The sequence below is a fragment of the Amphichorda felina genome (assembly GCF_050947745.1).
Source record: "Amphichorda felina strain 45539 chromosome Unknown scaffold_5, whole genome shotgun sequence".
Taxonomy (NCBI): domain Eukaryota; kingdom Fungi; phylum Ascomycota; class Sordariomycetes; order Hypocreales; family Bionectriaceae; genus Amphichorda; species Amphichorda felina.
Window position 1 is genome coordinate 2,820,455 of NW_028145045.1, and position 19,452 is coordinate 2,839,906.

General features: G+C 51.8%; 6 protein-coding genes across 6 annotated transcripts; 3 read left to right on the forward strand and 3 right to left on the reverse strand.

The window, feature by feature from the left end:
* Nucleotides 1-1,238: 1,238 nt before the first annotated feature.
* Nucleotides 1,239-1,816, reverse strand: ACO1O0_005716 (uncharacterized protein; the record flags this gene model as incomplete). Its single annotated transcript, XM_083195124.1, has 3 exons — nt 1,239-1,249; nt 1,375-1,551; nt 1,588-1,816. 3 exons carry the CDS (start codon nt 1,814-1,816, stop codon nt 1,239-1,241), a joined length of 417 nt encoding a protein of 138 aa, XP_083050037.1.
* Nucleotides 1,817-7,318: 5,502 nt separating this feature from the next.
* Nucleotides 7,319-9,264, forward strand: ACO1O0_005717 (permease family-domain-containing protein; the record flags this gene model as incomplete). The annotated part of the gene is made up of 4 exons (XM_083195125.1): nt 7,319-7,408; nt 7,500-7,768; nt 7,824-7,879; nt 7,931-9,264. 4 exons carry the CDS (start codon nt 7,319-7,321, stop codon nt 9,262-9,264), a joined length of 1,749 nt encoding a protein of 582 aa, XP_083050038.1.
* A 287-nt stretch (nt 9,265-9,551) lies between these two features.
* ACO1O0_005718 (uncharacterized protein) lies at nt 9,552-10,788 on the reverse strand (the record flags this gene model as incomplete). The annotated part of the gene is made up of 3 exons (XM_083195126.1): nt 9,552-10,053; nt 10,119-10,196; nt 10,259-10,788. The coding sequence occupies 3 exons, from the start codon at nt 10,786-10,788 to the stop codon at nt 9,552-9,554; spliced, it is 1,110 nt and encodes a 369-aa protein (XP_083050039.1).
* An 870-nt stretch (nt 10,789-11,658) lies between these two features.
* Nucleotides 11,659-12,394, reverse strand: ACO1O0_005719 (GNAT family N-acetyltransferase; the record flags this gene model as incomplete). The annotated part of the gene is made up of 2 exons (XM_083195127.1): nt 11,659-11,948; nt 12,010-12,394. The coding sequence occupies 2 exons, from the start codon at nt 12,392-12,394 to the stop codon at nt 11,659-11,661; spliced, it is 675 nt and encodes a 224-aa protein (XP_083050040.1).
* Nucleotides 12,395-15,522: 3,128 nt separating this feature from the next.
* Nucleotides 15,523-16,042, forward strand: ACO1O0_005720 (uncharacterized protein; the record flags this gene model as incomplete). Its single annotated transcript, XM_083195128.1, has 3 exons — nt 15,523-15,818; nt 15,884-15,954; nt 16,023-16,042. 3 exons carry the CDS (start codon nt 15,523-15,525, stop codon nt 16,040-16,042), a joined length of 387 nt encoding a protein of 128 aa, XP_083050041.1.
* Nucleotides 16,043-17,325: 1,283 nt separating this feature from the next.
* Nucleotides 17,326-18,273, forward strand: ACO1O0_005721 (uncharacterized protein; the record flags this gene model as incomplete). The annotated part of the gene is made up of 2 exons (XM_083195129.1): nt 17,326-17,533; nt 18,053-18,273. 2 exons carry the CDS (start codon nt 17,326-17,328, stop codon nt 18,271-18,273), a joined length of 429 nt encoding a protein of 142 aa, XP_083050042.1.
* Nucleotides 18,274-19,452: the final 1,179 nt, after the last annotated feature.

The window sequence follows — 19,452 nt, forward strand, 5'->3', positions numbered from 1 at the left end:
GTGTCACTACTACTGCTGGCCTTGGACTTTGTTGGGGATTTCAGGGACCTTAAACGATACCTGGGCCGGTCCGTCACGTCAACTTGCATCGTTGGATTCGTGGACATATGTAGGGATGGAATGGCGACTTGAGCTCATCGCGGGCCGCGGGGAGTGGTTCCGGAGAGGTCGGGTAGCGTAGCCTTATAGCCTTACCGCGGATAAAGGTGGTGCTAGCTATGGCAGCGGCAGGCTTAGCGGCGCATAGAGCGGGAGTCGTTCGGAGGAGCGTGGAGGTTATGGTGATAATGGCGATGCTGAAGGTGAAGGGCGCGATGGTTAGCCGGAGGTGGTGGTTGACGCGGCGAAGGATGAGCAAGAGAAGTTAATTATATGGATAGGACGAAAGAAAGGGAGCCTAGTTCACGGGAGTGCTGGCGATGGGCAAAGGACTTACTAAAGAGTGGGCGCTGGTGGTAGAGTTATGAGATGCAGGCTGTATGTAGGATTTAGATGGTGTTAACAGGATAGCAGATAGAGGATCATAGAGCTCGCATAGCCGAGCTTGCTAAGCTTCTGGGATGCGCTGAGCTCACACCTATTCGTTATCCTCCCCATCGCCTACCCTGCATCCCTCGGACTTGGGAGAATTGCCTGTGAATACATTGCAGTATTTTCCATTTAATTCTCTCAGAATTAGAATCGAAAGCAACGGAGGTAGAGATTCATTTCAGTCACCCCTTACGCCCATTTCCTCAGCCATATGATCCAATCCTATCATGTCTCCTTGCATTGTTTGCTGGAACTCTGGCTTGATGTAACCAGGGCAATAACCACCTCCGAAATCCACAACAATAGCATCGCCCTCGGTGTTGATCATGACATTATCCGGTTTGACATCTCCCCAGATGATTCCTGCTCGATGAAGCCGTCGTACTGTGGCTTTGACCTGGTGGATCCACTTCGTCTTCTGTATTTTTGAGGCGTCGTCTCTCCGAGACATGAGGGTCTCCCCCTCGATATATTCCAGGAGGAATCCCATTAGACAGGAATCATCATTATCCCAGAATACAAGTGCCGTAATCCTTGATGTTCGATATGGGGGCTCGAAATCATCACTGAGATTAATTCGAGAGAGTATCTCCAATTCTCGCCGAAAGCCCTGGTCTCTAAATCCACCTTTGAAGAAGAATGCATTCTCTATCCCAACTCGTCGTACCTTGGTTGGGATATCGCTTAGCTCCTCGTCGCCTAGAGCATCATCTACCCGCTGTAATTGGGATGCGGGAATATGAGGGACCGATGGAAGGGAAGAGCGAAGAATAAGGCTTTCGGACCCTAGAGCACTGGGTCGAAAAAGCGCGTCTCTGATCAGAGACTGCGGGGTTTGCATACCGTCGTGGTTCGGCACGACGTCGACAATCTGAATTCGAGGGCTCGTATCCCCGTGTATCTCGGGCGTGTAGCTTTGCTGAATGGCGCGTAAACGCCCTCTATCGTTAATAAGCTCAAATGCATATGTTGGCGGAGAAAAGTAGTCAAGAAGTGTTATCGGCTTCCGAACGGCCACGGCTGGAGCTAATTTGCAGGTGAATTCGTCTAGCGCACCTAGGACCCATTCCTCGAAGTTAAACATGTTATCGGAATCATCGAGGTCGTCCTTGAAATCTTTAAACTCATTTATAACGTCTCCCGCGCCCTCTAGCTTTTCAGCCATGATGGTAATGTAGAACCGTGCTCCGTTGAGCATGAACACATAGCCAATGTTGTCGTCGTGATCGAACAAGTCAAGCATACAAAATGCAGGCACAGCGTCATCTTTGCCAGGTGTCGCCATCTCTGAGGCCAGAGAAATCCTTAGCACTTCTAAGGGTGGTGGCTGAGATAGGTAAAATGGGCGGGGCTGGATAATCGGTGAGTGTTGATGTTTTCAGGTTTGACGATGTCAACGGCGACTCCAATCTGATGTATGATCGTGTGCCTGCTGGTAGGTTTCTTATGGAAAGAAAGAAGTGTAAAATTTGGGCGCAGCAGCCTTTTGTCGAAGATATATATAAGGAAGTTAATCGCGGTCGACGTGGAAGAGAACAAATTTGATCCGGGTGGCAGTCGTGGGGGGTTTTTTTTTTTTTTTTAATTATTAAGGATTGATCTAATGTACGTTGCTACGAAAACTCCGTACCTTGTTGAACCGCTGGGGCTGCCCCTCCCTCCTCTTGTTAGTTGGTCATCGGACAGGTGTCTCACGAAAACGGTCGTAAAAACAAAGCCAAAAAATAGGTACATAGTAGGTACATACGGAAAACGGACACGTGCCGCATCAAGCCACCCCTGGCATCCCTGGCATCCCAGAACAAGCACTGGCCATCTTACACCTCACCAGGTCACCAGGATGGGTGTTGAATTGCGGATTCACGGCAGCTCTGAGAGTATATCCAATTCCGTTCAAAATAATATCATGAAATGCTGTGTGCATAGTTTGCGATGGTGTGGGCATCAAAGGGACAGGAAAAGCTGCGCAGCTACTAATACGAACTATGTCCCGCCTGTTTCGAGCACCGGGGCTGTCCTCGACTCGGTTCCGAGGGTCGTGTTGTTTGAAAGGCCTGGATTTGAGTCTGAGGGTCTCTTTAATTTTGAGGACCTCCTTCATTACGAGGGATGTCTTGTTTGTAGCGTCCACTCTGCCTTTGACGGGGCATCAGAACCTCCTAGCAGGGGAGGTTACTTTTGCTACATTCACCCTTCTATTGTGAATGGTGTATATAAACGACGGAAGGTATCTGAATTTCAAGAAGGGGACAGAGCATCTCGGACTTTATATCCTTTCTGCCGTCCTGTTTCCTGTTTCTATCACTCCTCGAGACGCCTCAAGGTTAAAGTTGTGTACCTGATAAGCTGATACCACCAGCTTACAATTCGTACCAGCATTATCTAATTTTCGCCCTGCTTAAAACAATGTGTGGACGGCGCAGAGTTCAGTTTCGCTGCGGATGCCAAAAGAACACTGGCAAAATTCAATATTGCAACAATGCGGAAAGATCTTCATCTGGACGTCGCCTTATGTGCGGTACAAGAACAGTAACCTATATGTACGGAATCAGCCAGATTTGCGGTCACACCCGAACTTGTCTTGTCAGTTACTTTGGTGGCTACTGGAAATGTCACCTGTGTGGATACCGGCATAACCGCTATAAAATGTGCTCTGGGACAAATTGCATACATGAGGTTTGCACAAATTGTCGACAGGGAAGAGCATGACTTTCAGTTTAGCCTTAGCTACCTAGCAGTCAGTCTTCTTTAATTAAGTATATACTGGTACCTTTCTCAGATATAAAGTAAATTACTTTATACTATACTTAAAAATATGCTCTATAATATATTATAACGGGCTAATACCTAAAGGTTATTTATCAAGATTAGTTATTATGTTGGGTGTTGCCTACGCTCGTTGCTTTTATGGTCAGAAAGTTACAATCTGAAAACCATAACAAGGAATTCCGACCCGAAAGGGCTCGAGAATGTTTTTCGCTATATATATAAGACGGGGATCAATCGCACAGATGCTTGATACCTCATTTCTTCATTATTAATTTACGCATTTGTTGCCCATTTTGCACATTGACCTTGTTGCTCCGTGAGCCGCGACCTTCGGGTCATTCCAGCCTTTGGCTGCGAACATGGCCTACGACGACTTGTCGTATGCACCAATCATCTATACGAGCGGTATTAAACCTAACCCAACCCTCCAAACCTCCAAGACCTTCATCTTGTTGTTGTGGTGTTGATAGCTTCATCCCCTGCCCCTTGTCTTGGCAAACCTCCTTTGCGGCCCACTTGTGAGGCCCCTCAACAGCGGCTTTGCTGTTGTGGGTCCCTTGTTCGTGTTCTTGTGTATAGCAGTCTATCCCCAACTCAATATACGGAGGAGAGTAAAGAGATATAATGAGGCAGGCTATCGGTAATATAGTAGTAACATTATAGCTACATAGTATAAGGTAACTATATTGATCTCTGAAGAATATCAGGTCTTGATGTGAAGGACTGGTCTTATAAGCCCCTATCATATAGCCCCATCCTTGGCCCATTGCATGTGACTTTGCGCCTCAAAGGCAGGTCGACGCGATCTCGTCTCTTCTGCGTCTGACAATATATCTATTTTTACAGTATATTGCTATACTAAAATCTATATCTGTACGCCATCAAAGTTCGTATATTTATATGGCACTATAGGTGGTAGTCGCAAACTTTTATCCTATGACTATAGCTGGGGGACGCCCCTGCGATGCTGCTGCTGCGCAAGTAGGATTTGCGATAGGTGCGGTACATACAACCTCCGAGTTGCTCAAGCAGGCCTTGATGGATATATGTTTGCATCCAGAATTTATTCCAGAAATCAGAGATGAAACACAGAAGGCTGTCGAGGAGAGTTTATGGACAACTGCTGGCCTTTTTAAGACGCAGCTTTTGGACAGTGCAGTTGAGGGGACTCTACGGTTGAAGCCTGGGTCATTGGGTATGCGTGCACTCCATGTCGATCTATTGAGTCCTATGCCAAGGTACTAACTGAGACGCACTCCGTAGTGAATCTTGAGCGAAAGGCTTTGCGAGATGCTGTCCTTCCAAGTGGCATAACGATCCCCCGCAGAACCAATGTTGCCGTTGATTCGTCCATGATGTGGGATCCCTCTATTTATCCCAATTCATCCGCTTATGACGGCTACCGGTTTCTTCGTCTACGCCAATCTGGTAATGCTGGGGCGGCACTAGCTTCCACCAGCCCGCAGCATATCGCCTTCGGGATGGGGAAAGCCCTCTGCCCCGGGAGGCTCTTTGCTAGTAACGAAGTCAAGATTGCCCTGTCTAAGATTCTGTTGACTTACGATGTCAAAATGCCCGAAGGGTTCGAGCCAAAGATTGTGGAAACAGGGTTTGAAATGTTGAGTGACCCAGTTGCGAAGTTGGATGTTAGAAAACAGGCAGGGATTTAAAGCATGATAGCCTAACCAAACAATCCCTTGTCCCTTTATTATTATTATTTCTTAATATGTATGTTTGGAAGATCTCATTGGAAGGAATAGCCAGATAACTATATCCCGAGAACGTTGTGGACATCACTCAACAGAGAGCAATCATGATCATCAAGTTTGGCCACAGGTTGTCGTTAACCGGAGGAGGGGAGAGGGCCAGCCAAGGTGGTTCAGGGAAGCGGCAAGCTGGTGCTTGAATTGGTGCGTAATCGGCATTGATTGTCCTGAAATGGACGGACCGACCAAAAGAGGCGGAATTCGCCAGCGTCAGCGGCTACGCATATTCACTCGAATAAATCACATAAACGATCGTGTTTAATTTAGCTGTATGTACGTAGGCTGCTAAATGTTTCCCAATTAGGGGCTGGACGGGTATGGTATGCGGTATTGCGACGTTGAGGCGCCACCGCGTGCCCGTGTAACCCTAGACGCGGTACGGATACTGGCATGTAAAACAGACGCTTGTGTGCTTTTGCAATGGCAGCCGCTCTCCGCTTGTGAAGATTTGGAAGTAGGACAATTCGATTGTTCATCGATGACCGCGACTATGATTTATGTGCTGGCCGATGAGCACTCCAATTGTGCTACTGGTCAATATTTTACGAACAGAAAACCTACGTCTTGACTCTGGATTTCCAGGATAACCAGGCTGGGCACGTGATGAATTGCATCTTGTCTCCTGCCCCTTCCTGTTGTCACACCTCAAGGAAGCAGGAAGTTGGGCCGCGGGGACGCGCCTGCATCACACACTGTACACACGATCGCATCGTGTCTGCATGACGGTGGCATGACAAGGGTGCCACGGGGGGCATTCAGCTGCTCCTCGAGACACAACAGCAGACAGAATGGAATTAGACGATGAACGTACGTCTAAGGTCACGGCGTCCCACGGCCCTAGGAGCAACGGCCAACAGTAGCAACTACGCTACAACTGCCGAGCAATCACAGCGCCTGGCGATACACCATCATTTCATCTCAAGCCGAGACTGGCATCATCTTCGGCCACCACCGCCTGCCACCTTCCCATCACAACGGCCAGATCCTATCTCACCAAGGGATGGGCACAAGCCGGGACGCGCCGCCCAGGCCATATCCCGAGGCTATCAATTGCTGCTGAACGGACTAGCGATGACAGGATGCGCTGTGTGATTGATGATGTGTGCTTCTCAGCATGCCATCGTTAAATGAGCTTGGGGGTCTCGCAGGTGCGCGGACGGGATGGTGATACCAAATCCATAAATCGTGAGCGATGATAAATGCTGATGAGGTAAAACCAGAACGCCACTAGCGACGGTTCACGCGATGTGTGCCATTATCAGCGATAGCCTCTGCCGGCAGACGGGCCGTGAGTGGCCAGCTCCCACGCGTGGCGTGGGTCTTTTGCTGGGCTCATCGTTATCTGTGGAGTCGTTCCCTGTCCCTGTCGCCACGTCTTGCATGGCAATGTCTCGCTCTGGCCGCAGCTCTGGGAAGATCGAACGTGGGCATGGAGCCATGGACGACGTTGACGACGTTGACGACGACATCCAGTCTGCGTCGATCTGGTCGCGGATTGACTGAGATCGGGAGCGGGAGATATCCGCCAAGGTGGCGTGGGATGGCGATACGTAGCTACGTACCCGGCGACAGAGTTTGAGCGCGGTGATTCATGTGGTGGCTTCCACAAATCTTCGATGGTCTGGCCACAGCTTTCGAGATGGGTTCTAGCAGGTGGGGCGTACCTGCCAGCCCTGCCCCTCTGAGTGTCATGTCCGGGGCATTTGCGGCCACTACTATCGGGGACTGCCACTGATCGCCTGAACCTTCTCTGAAGCCTGAAGGTAGGGTAGGTTTGCAGAAGGGGGAGACTCCAAGAGGAAACTCGCCTCTCGCACATATAACGTGGACTCGGTGCACCATTTCACAGAAGCGCCTCAAGCATCCTGCTGTGCGCCCATTGACCACATCACCATCGCTGCCGCCGGCGCAAAGGGAAGCAAAAATCATCTCGGGCTCTCGGGAGCTATCCGTACAAGGGCATCGACTGATTCATATCTCCCGCCATTACTCGCGCCGTCGTTATCAGTCACTGCCGGCCTGGGCACCCGATACAGTATCGTCGCCGCTGCTCGATCCGCTCTGCAAGCCTCTGGTTCCGCTGCCCGCCCGAGTCGCCCAGAGAGCTGCCCCACAAAAGCACAATTCTTTACTCGCCTCGGACCCTGCGTTTTTTGACCTTCGACCTCGTCCTCGACCTCGTCCTCGACTTCAGAGCCGATTGAACGCTTCACCCGGTTTGAACGACCATCGTCGTGACTGTCGCCGCCATCATGGGTCTCTCAAAGTGGATGGAAACTGTCGACACCAAGGTCGCCCGCAGCGCGGTCGGCCGCTGGTTCGCGCTGGACGGCTCTGGTCATGTAAGCCTTGCTTCTCCCACGCGACAGGACGCGACGGGATGGGATCCCGTGGGATGAATGGGATGAACGAGATGCTCACCAACCATCGCAGCCCCGTGAGCGCAAGGGCTCGTACTTCTTCACTGAGATCCGCGCCGGCCTGGCCACCTTCTTCGCCATGGCCTACATCATCGCCGTCAACTCGTCCATTGTCGCCGACTCGGGCGGCACCTGTGTCTGCCCCGGGACCCCGGAGGACCCTGTCTGCAACGTCGACAAGGAGTACCTGCTCTGCGTCCAAGACATTCGCCGCGATGCTGTTACTGCCACCGCCGCCATCTCTGCTCTCGCGACCTTCTTCATGGGCCTCCTGGCTAACATGTGAGTTGCGAATCCGACTAGATTTGTTGTTCACCATGACGCTGACTGTTCGTAGGCCCGTTGGTGTCGCGCCCGGCATGGGTCTGAACGCCTACTTTACCTACACCGTCGGTAAGTACCTTGCACGCCCCTGACCGCAACGAATCCATCTGACAAGATTAGTCGGGTACCACGGCTCTGGCCCCGTGCCCTTCGAGGTTGCCCTGACGGCCATCTTCATCGAGGGATGGATCTTCTTCGGACTGGCCATCTTCGGCATGCGCCAGTGGCTTGCACGAGCCATTCCCAAGACCATCAAGATCGCCACCGGTGTCGGTATCGGCATGTTCCTGACCATCATCGGCGTCACTTACAGCGAAGGCATCGGCCTGATCACCGGCTCTACGGCCACCCCCGTCGAGCTTGCCGGCTGCTCTCCCGAGAACAGGCTTGAGGATGGCACCTGCCCCAGCTGGGACAAGATGCGCCACCCTTCTATGTGGATTGGTATCTTCTGCGGTGGTATCCTTACCGTGATGCTGATGCTGTACCGTTTCAAGGGAGCTGTCATCGTTGGTATCACCCTCGTCAGCATTATCTCGTGGCCTCGCAACACCCCGGTGACCTACTTCCCCTACACGGATGTTGGCGACAGCCAGTTCGACTTCTTCAAGAAGGTGGTCGACTTCCACCCCATCTCCAAGATTCTCAACGTCCAGCACTGGGACATCGCCGGATATGGTGGCCAGTTCGGCCTCGCCCTCATCACCTTCCTGTACGTCGATATCCTCGACTGCACGGGAACTCTGTATGGTGTCGCCAGCTTTGCCGGCCTCGTCGATCAGAAGACCCAGGACTTTGAGGGCTCCTCTATGGCCTACATGGTCGATGCCATCAGCATCTCCATCGGCTCCGTTCTTGGCATCCCCCCCGTCACTGCCTTTGTCGAGTCCGGTGCCGGCATCTCTGAAGGTGGTAAGACGGGTCTCACGTCCCTCGTCACTGGTTTCTGCTTCTTCATCGCCATCTTCTTCGCGCCCATCTTCGCCTCGATCCCGCCTTGGGCCACGGGTTGCGTTCTGATCCTCGTCGGTTCCATGATGGCCACCGCCGTCACCGAGGTCAACTGGAGGTATCTCGGCGATGCCGTGCCCGCCTTCCTGACCATTGCGATCATGCCCTTCACCTACTCGATTGCTGATGGTCTCATCGCCGGTGTCTGCACCTACACCCTGATCAACACCCTCGTCTGGCTCATCAAGGTGGTTACGCGCGGCAAGATTGTGCCCCCCAACTATGACGAGAAGGAGCCGTGGACATGGCGCCTCCCCGGTGGGTTCTTCCCGCCGTGGGTCGTGCGTGCCTTCCATGGCAAGAAGGATTTCTGGAGGGAGGACATTAGCGTGACGGAGGTTTCGGAGACGACCGAGGGGCAGAAGAGCTCCGATGACCAGCAGCCCCCTTCGTCGCCTGTGGAGGGTGACGATAAGGATAAATCTCAGGAGAAGACTTCGTAGAAATGACTGATGATGATAGGACGTGGTGAATAGGAATTATGATGTGCGATAATGTCCTTGATACGTGGTTTATGATGGTTGTCGTCGTCGTCTAGAGTTAGAAGAAAAAGCAATTGATTTTTTTTTCATCTGCGAAATTAGGCGCTATGTGTATGTTTGAATATGGTGATCTTGTCTGTCGTGAATATCGTTTACATTTAAGCCATCAACGCAATGTGCTTCAACTCCCTAGGCATACTGTCAGCATTCGTCCCCTAGTCGAACTTCACCCAGAGGGCAGATATAACTTACTCCTGCACCTGGTACCCAACCTTGGTAGGCGGGTACTCCGCGGCCTCGCCCTCATCCCGTCCCAGCTTCTGCTGCTCCGCACGAACCTTGTCCGCCCTGTCCGCCAGCTCCGGCACGGGCTGCAGGTCGTGGTCCGAGTTGAGGTGCCAGAATAGGGTGCTCGAGATGCGCACGAGCGGCCTCTCGGGGCACTCGACCTTCCGGCGCTCCACGACCGCCAGCGTCGCCTCGTTGACGACCACCTCGTGGTACCCGGCCTTGATGAGCCCGCCCGTGATGTACTCGATCTGCTTGCCGGCCTGCACGAGGAGGTGGTTGCCCGGGGGGATCTTGACGGGGATGCGCGACCCCGTGTTGCGCGCCCAGATGTGCAGACCCGGGTAGCGCGAGCGGCCGTGGATGGTCAGGAAGTTGAGGTCCGTGTGGAAGCCCGCGAGGATGGTGTCCTGGGCGCCGTACTTGACGAGGTCGGACGCGGTGGGCGCGAGGAGGTGGGGGCTGCGGGGGAAGGTTAGTATGCCTCGGTATGGGGAGGAGGAGGAGACAAGAGGAGGGTAATGTACCCGTATGTGCCGGCCGAGGAGAAGGCGTCCTGGGAGAGGCCGAGACCGAGAGCGGTCATTTCGGCGAGCTTGGAGACGCTGTGGTGGGCTGTGAGTGAGGACGTCTTGGTGGCCTTGGTTGGGATAAGCCGAGTACTCACGCATCCTTCATGGCGGTCCCCCACTGGTTCATGGTAGGTGCCCAGCGGTCGCGGATGTGCTCGGCCTCGGGGGTGACATTCGGGGCGTTGAGGCCAGGGAACTTGGTCTCGTAGGGCGGGGCCTCGGCCATGCGCCAGAAGAAGCGGCACTTGGGGTCGGGCTCATGGCCCGAGATGTCGAGGGGCCGCTGGTCGGGGGCCAGGCGGCGGATGATGTCGAGGCAGGGCTCGTCGACGGCGCACTTGGGCTTCTCGGTATTATCGAGGGTGACGCCGATCTGGTAGCTGAGCTCAGGGCGCTCGTCCTTGCGCAGGACCTCGTCAGGCTGCGCGAAGTAGTCCTCGAGTAGGTCGAGGAAGGTGTCGTTGGTCTCGGGCGCGACGCGCGAGTCGTGTAGGATGAGTGCGCCGTATGTGATGAGGGCGTTGGCCGCGCGGGCGCATTCGGCCTGGACGGCGGGCGACGAGGGTGGGTTGTTGAGGAAGAGGTCGAGGTCGATGATGGGTAGCTTCATGTCCTGGTCGTCCATGGTGGCGGTGTTGGTGTAGCCGTGTGGCTTGCGTCTGGGATACTTGGAGATGAGATAATGAGAAGAACAAGAGAAGAAAGCAAGACGAAGGGATCGGAAGAATAAGATAGAAGAAGAAGTCGAAAAATCAAAAAGTCACGATGCGGTTCATGCGGGGGCGGGGGACCCTGGATCTAGACTCCAGTCCCGGTCCATGATACGAACAAGCATTTTCACCCGACTGGAAGTGGGCTGATGGACGCTTGTTGGACGCTTGTTGGACGCTTGTTGGACGCTTGATGGATGCTCGATACACGGCGACCACCTCCAATTGGTGTCGGAGCTGGCCGATGCCCCTTCGACGGCCCTTGGCGACGGCTGCCAGCTTCCAAGTTGAGCAAATACCCACACCAATAATTGAAGTAATTCTCCAGCACTTTTGGCATGCTGTGGATTTTCATGATGAATTTTCACACAGTGAGTGCTTGGCTCATACCTAGGTATGATCTTATACTACGTAGTACGTCTGTAGCGAACCAACCAGTTGATGTGTGTAGTAATGCATCGCATGCATGTGGTGAGTGAGACACGCCCACGATATGAGACCTGCAGGGGAGCCGCATTACAGTCATGTATGCAGTGCGTATGCGTCTATTCTCGCCGCTAGAGTTGATTTATACTAATATTGTAAATGGATACATGTGTGTGTTATTCAATAAAGTGCATGTGCGACTACCAGTAATGGATGTTCCTGTTACCCTAGACCTTAATGATGCAAGCATTGGATCTAGCCAATATACCGGAGTAGATAGTTGATACGTCACCAAGAAACGGCACTTTGGTTTTTCATTTATATCCATTTATTTTCGACTTGGGCTGTCATTATTTTCCCTAGTCTTCGTACTTCACCCTCCACGTCTGAAAGTCCTCTTTCAGCGTGGACGGCATCTTAACCAATAGCGGGATGTCCACATCGTCCTTTTCCTCTAGAACCGCACCCTCATGAACTATCTTGCCGACCTCAGTAAATCCCAGCTTCGAATACAGACGGCGAGCTTGGGGAGAAGACTCTAGGTACACAGGTAGCTTGAACTGCTCCGCCAGATCCAGACCCCATTGCGTCAGGAGAGCTCCCGCTCCGCGCCGTTGGTGCTCTGGCTTGACGGCAACAACATGGCAGTCTGCAAAGGAGAGTCAGTATTATATACAATTTTACTCAAATCGTCCCAAGACTCTACTCACAGCTGTGCGGGCGCTTGCCCATGATGCGCTTCTTCTCCTCCCACAGCGGACCCAGGAGCTTCTCGGCGCGCTCCTTCTGCTTGCCCTCGAGCCAGTCGACGCCCGGGTTGGCCACCTCCTCGTCCGTCCGGGGCTTTAGGTAGAAGTCCCACAGGCCCATGCCCACCACCTCGCCCGTCTCGCCGTCGACGCACTTGACCGTGTACTGCACCTTGCTGTGCTTCCAGTACTCGGCCGTGCCCTGCGTGTGGGCCTCGCGGAACGCGTCGTCCACGCCGCTCGGGAACAGGATGTCGATGATGGCCTCCCCTTTGAACGCCTCAAAGTAGCAGTCGTACGCCTCCTTAATGTCCGGCACTAGTGCGGGCAGGCACACTAACCCCATGATGGCTTCTTTGTTATAGTTTTTTTGGGGGGTGGGGGGTGGCTTTTTAATATTGGCACAAAAAGGAGAATAGACAGAAATGGGAGTGTTGAAAATAGTGCAAAAACGCCGGCATCGGGAACTCTTGTTCCCCTCCTGGGCACAAAATTGCTCGCTCTGCCCACTTGCACACGTGATACTGCCCACAGGATCAAATTCATATCAGATGATCAGATAATAACGGCCTAGCGCTGATTGGGTTAAAAGATCGAAAAAAACGAGAGTGCCCCCGATGGGGCCGATTCCGGTGGGGAATCTGGAAGAAAGGAAACACTAGGCTGCAAAGAAAGAATAAAATGGATCGAACAGTACGAGTGGAGCTGTCTTCGGGGAAAACTGAATAAATCGACTATATAATTTGCACCTTGTAGAGCGTGTACATTTCGAGTCTTTGATGGTATTCTACTAGCTATATGTAGTTGACTTTGTCTGGGGGGCACATATATACGGTTGCAAAGTATACCTAGAAAATGCAAGGTTTTGATGCTACCTATGGCTCCGTCACTGTTAATTCCAAGTTCGAGATATTTGATTAAAATAGTATCAAAGATAGTACTATTAGAAGTAGAAGTACAACGGACATGGCTCGCATCGCGACCTGCTTTTCAACAACCATAGTACCTTTCCTCGCACCGGACTTCCCTGTCACTCTACCTGTACCGCGGAAGTATACCAAATTTCTCATAAACTCTTACCACTGTGATCTGGACACATAATATGAGTTGTATCCAAACATGACTACCGACAAATGGGAAGAATTGTGCACTATTGGATCGCCTGTATCATACAGGTTTGACACGGTAGAGGCTACCTCCGTGCCCCTGAACCATGTGATACCCTCCGCTTTGGAGCTTCCAATTTGGCCTTCCCATGGTCAACGATTGACCACTATGGAAGCCGAATGGGACATCACTAGCTTCAATTTGCATTGCGCTGAGGGGTTTCCTATTCAACCCTCCCGGTTCCAGCTTACTGATTGCTCATAGAGACGGATGCCCTTGCCGTCAAGGAGGTTAAAGAATTGTCCATTGTGGTCAGCATTCTTTTAGAGGTTGGATGTGGCAACTGTTTTCCCCATCAGGGGTGCTGCTGGGTTCTTAATGCTGCATCGTCACATCTCAGGACTCGTGCGCCCTGAAATATGGATTTCACTGCATTTATTTGCATGATTTGTTTTTACCGTGACTCAATTGACGGACTCCAGAAGTGGCTGCAAAGAAACCCTTGACGTTGAGTCATAATTAATGCCTACTAATACTTACTACTATTTATATCACCCAAGGTATGTACTTCGCGCTTTGCTTGGCTTTGTCGTTGGAGCTATCTAGGTAAGACAGAAGACTCAGACTGGTCGCGGAAGTAATTCAGAGAGAGCTTGAACCCTAGAGTTCTACCCAAAAGGCTGACCGGGATATTGAAATGGGGTTTCCACTCTTTGGTGTGCAAGCTACAAGTCCTGCCAGAACTCTCTCTTGGTGCCGATACCGATGGTACCAGCCGTTAAAGCGTTTCTATACATGCAGGCATCAGCTGCTGATAATGAAGGAAGGTGACTTCTCTCACTGGTTTGGTTAAATTGCTGTACAAATCTAACGGTCCTATGGATGATACTTTGATTCACGTAGATTATGCCAAAAATTCAGACTCTTCCATACCAAAAGCGTAGTAGTGATTTCGGCAGTGTTTGATATTGCTCGCCGACTATGTAAATTCTGGGTCTAATGTATATTTTGCTCTAGTACGTCGCGGGGAGTTTCCGACAAGGTGGCATATGCTGCGCTTTAATAGTTCCTATTAAGCACTATCGTCGTCTCGTTGCCCTAGCTCATCCGCAATGATGGGCTGCGTTGGGCCGGCGAAGTTCCTTAGACCCTTGTAGGGCTTTGGAATGTGCCCTAAGAGGCTTGAGACAGAACAGTACTCTAAAGCTTCCCCTCTGACCCCTTGTCAAGTGTTTTCTTCTTCTTCTTCTTCTTCTTCATTTTTTTTCTTTTTTTCTTTTTTTCTTTGGCGTGTTATAGACGTAGCTAAACTAAGATGGCTTGAACTTTGTGAGATCCCAATCCTTGCTATGTCAAGCTAACATTTAGCTGCAATATTTACAGGTCTTTCTCAGCCCAAGTTGCCGAGAGATGATGACGTGCAGGACCAAAGCCAGGGTGGGCAGCTCTAGTTGTGTTCGTACTTTCACGCATCGCCGAACCAGATGGTCGGGCGTATGGGTCAAGGGGGGATGTGCCCATGATACTACTAGTAGTCGCGGTAGTACGGATACTCCCATATCACTATGAGGCCTACACACTAAGTGCTGGGGCTTTTAAAACATGACCCCGAGATATCTTCTTACCGACGCTATGAAGTCTAGTATGCTCGTGCCCATTTTCTGTGCAACATTTCGTGGCAATGGGGTTGCGGTTACCCGCGGCGGCGTCTTGGTACCACGCTGCCGACTATGTGTGTAGGCATGGGTTGAGTCTATAACGTTGTCAGCATTGATGCCTGGGGTTGAAGAACTTTTGGCTGGCCTGTACCGGATCCTCGGTCTCTTGTTGGTGCATCATCGGCTGACGTTGGCGGTGTTGGGCTGTGCGCCTTGCAAGGCAGATCCCAGACACCCCACAAGGACGTGGGCCGACTTGGTTTATGCGGATGGTCGGTCCCTGCAAACCGGTGAATATGAGGGTTACCACATGGAGAAATGCGATATTCAAACTCTGAGAAATGTGATGATTGAAACAGGTCATCGAGAGCACCGCTACTGTTAGGGACCTCGGGGGCGGCATGGAGATGCGCCGTCTGACGGCCGACCTCGAGACCCCGGCGACGCCAAGCGGCCAGACCCGCTTCATGCCCCAGCTGAAAGGGTGTTTTATGCTGGGAACGTCGCCATATTCGCCAATTTCTCAAGGTGAGACCAGGGCCACATGAGTTTGGATCTTGGCAAATGACAGGACATCTCTCGAGATCTGCCTTGCAAAATCTATATAAGGTTAGAAGCCATGGCCCTCCAGCCTTATGATAAAAACCCCTGAAGCCCGTCTGACAAGATCCGAGCTCCATCGACACTTCTCCAGTCTTATCCGCCCACCATGAAGCTTACTTCTCTCCTTGCTGGTGCCCTCCTGGTCTGCGGCCTCAATGCCGCCCCCGTCGCCGACGTCGCCGACGGTGTCGAGATGAGCGAAGCGCGAGACGTGGCGGGCGAGCTCTTTGCGCGATCGGGCCAGCTATGCCGGATCGTCGGGACCAAGACGGTGAACTGCCGCACGGGGCCTGGCACCAATTACAAGAGCAAGGTGTCTCTCGCTAGTTCCTGGACGCGCGGGTATTACTTTACCTGCGTCAAGTCGGGGCAGTGCATCACCATCAACGGTGCTAAGAACTGGTTTGTGCCCACCCGGGAGTCGAATGATGATATCCTGGCTCGTCAGACGACTAACCATTTAACAGTGGATGGCACTACTTCGAAGAGGACCGATGCTATGTCAGTGGCCACTATACCGACAGTCACTGCACTCTGGGTACGTACTACTTAAGTCCCTGTGGCCCCAGTTTCTTTACTGGTCTTTGCTAATCTTTGTGACAATAGCCAAGCTCGGCCGCTGCTAAATTGAAGATGCACCTGCGTCCGTGCCGCTCTGAGTGGATAGCGTTGGGTTTCGGGCTGGCGATGGCAGGAAATGCCTTATTCCACGTGGATTTATTGCATCAAGGAGAGGAAACTGTTTATATGACTACTATGACATAATGAACCTATTGAAAGAAACCAAACATTGACGTAGATAAAGGCTCAACTGTTAGAAGTCTTAGTTTATCCATGATGGGGCCAAAGTTGGAACTTACACCGACGTGCGTGCCAACATCGCAGTCCAAGGATCCAGTGCTTCGCCTCGGCGGCTGATGACAGGTTTGCTAGCTTCCCCAATTCCATGCCGGTTTTCCGCTCCATGCCGGTTTTCCGCTCCAGAGCCTCTCGCTCCTATCATCTCGCGCTGATCGTGCCTCGCGGAAAGAGTTCCTGCGATTTCAGCCCCCAAGCTCTGCGGCGTATTGTCGGCGAGTCCGCATGCAGCATGAGGTTGACCGACGGCAAGGGTCAATCCGATGGGTGACTCTTCACACATGACAGGGTTTTAATTTAAATATGACGCCAAAACATAGGGTTGGGGGAAGGATTATGATTGTACGTGGCGGAGTTCGTCGTGGCTACGGCTTACAGATGTGTGCTCGTTAGTTTGCTGGGGCGGATGATGTTCATTGTGGCACAGGTGAAGGGGATCCTTAATGCAGGCCTCTTGTCTAGTTGAATCTTGGGTCATCCTCGCCCCTGACATCATTGATAGCCGCGCCTTTATCCGTTACTTGTTACACATCATTTTCGGAGCTCGGAAAGAGGCATAGTGGGCCCCTAAGGGGTTCAGATCTGCTTAGCTATCTTGCCCCGAACGCGTTTGGTCTGTGGGAAAAGGCGTGAAAGAGTGATACTGACGAACCGTTGAGATCACGGCCCCCAAACCTTTCAACATTACTTGCTTAGACCTACAGAGAATATGAGATATGAATAGTAGCAAGGCAAGAAAAGCTTTGCCTCTGGTACAGGCAGCAATGAAATCCCCGTCTTGACCGCTGGCCTCTGCAGTGCTATGATGAGTGCCCATAACGTCATGGCTGTATGAATGGGCTCAGAAGGTCGATGGTCTCATCGGTGACGATCGTACGGAAGACGTCTATAAAAGGGGTGGGATTCTTCTCAGTTGACCAGAGGTTCTCCAGATCAAACACCATCCTCCACAAGCCAGCAACAGCCAGCCTCAACTACATTCTCATTCAGATATCGTCTCAAACTGAACTTTACCCCATAAAAGCCTTCAAAACTATACAACAACTTCAAAATGCGCTTCTCATCCACCGTTGTTTCTGCCCTCCTCATCTCCTTCACTGGCGGCGCCCTCGCTTCCAGCATGGGGATCTCTGCTCGCGATGCTGCGCGCCGCGCGGTCTTGGAGCAGCGCGAGTCTGGCTGCAAGTGCAAGTGCGTGGACGAATGCAAAAGGGGCTGCACTGCCTTTGGTGGTACTGCCGGCAGCCAGGTCGCGCAGGGTATGTGTATCTTGTCCTGTGGAGACACGTGCGGTTGTGAGCTCGATCAGGCCGACTGCGCTGATTAAGATTCGGGGCTACTCGGAGAGGATTTTCGGGGTGCTTCATGTAAGCCTCTGGTTCGAGGAGAGGGGCCGTGGCGGGTTTTCTTTGCTCTGATATATAGGGCTGGATGCAAACCCTGGCGGTGTTATGCTATCACTAGGTACACGATATAAAGGGGGACATTGTGGGGAGAATGGAGGGAATATGTCTAAATTCGTGGAGGAATTTTACGCTCTTGTTAAAATGTCGACCGCGAAATTAAAACACCCTTGAAATTAAACATTCCACTAGTGCCTGCGATTCTGACGAGCTGCTTTAAGTTTAGCAATCATAGTATCCAAGCAAATAAAGTGTATCAATATAAACAAAACAGAGTTCCGGAGTGGAGAACGACTCCCAGGGCCCGTCCCAGGGTTTGGGTCCTCGAATAGAACCACCTTGGATACTTTTAACCCCCCTTTCGTAACTGCGTAGTCGATTGGCTGGTTGCCCACAATGTCCTTGGACTCAACGTTGACATCGCTGCGCGCCAGGAGGAGCCGAACGGTCTTCAGTTGGCCTTTTTCCGAGGCCCACGAAAGTGGGGTCCGACGGTTGACATCCAGCTCGTCAGGCTTGATGTTGTGTTGCTGAAGGAGCAGTTCGACCATCTCGGAGTGACCTCCCATGACAGCCAGGTGAAGAGGTGTATATGAATACCAACTGTCGGCGAGGTTACAGTCGATATCATCTTTCTCCAGAAGTAGCCGAGCCAGGATCATGTTACCATGAAAGGCGGCAGCTGCCAGAGGTGTCTTCAGGAAGCTGAACATGGTGTGCTCGTGAGGTCGATAATCTTTGTCCCCGCTATCCCACCCGAGCAGTTGCCGGGCGATATCCACATAGCCGTTCTGGGTGGCAGTCTTCAAGAGTTGATAATGAAGACCAGGCTGTGGATTTCCCTGAAAATCCAACGGAAGTTTGGCCCCGCTGGATATGCAGAGCTCAGCTGTTTTGCGCAACCCCCTTTGCGCTGCCAGGAGTAGTATATCATACGTGCGACCTGAAGCGACGCCGCGCAAGTAGAGATCCCGATTGAGAAAACCGTAGTGCACAGAGGATGTGCGTGCAAGAGCAGCTAAGTCCTCTAGTTGCAAATAGCGAGATATTTGGAGGATGAGCTCCGTTGGAAGGGTAGGCAGAACCATAGCGAGGTGGTGCTGGTTATGGCGTGGTGCTTGATGCGCTGGCTGATCGCCAAGCGCTGACACAGCAGCTAATTGGACTAAACCAGGCCTTTTTCTGAGTGCCCCGACTCCAAAAGGGATTAGAAGATGAACGTAAATATCATGCATGGACTTCTGGAGGCTAGAGGCTGGAGGTTGAAGGTGGGAGGTGGGAGGCTGGAGCCCCACCTCGGGTGTCGCAATTAGTACTCGTACTGTGTATGCCTTGCTAAAAATAGATCACTGCCAGTTGTGAAGTCCTTCGTCTACAGTGCATAAAGATGTATCTGAAGATCAGGTTCATAGACCCTCAGTTTCAAGTTGGCTAGTACCAAAGTCCTACTACGATGTTGCTTCCTCAGATGGATTGGCGTCTCAATAACTGGCACACCCATTCATGTAGAAGGACTCGGATCCTTGGCCATCCTGCTGTTAATGTGGTCATAATTCATACCCACCAGTAATGATTGAATATATTTGAAAGGCCTTTGTTTTCCATGTGTAATGTTGGTGGGGTGATCAATCCTCTTACGGAACCTGGTGTTTGGATATTGCCACCAACGGAGAAATGGACCACTCTCTGTCTGTCACAATGGACATGTCTAGGCAGCCCGTTCATGTCTCCCTAGAATCCTACGTGATGTCAGCTATTGTGTGTTTTAAGGTAGT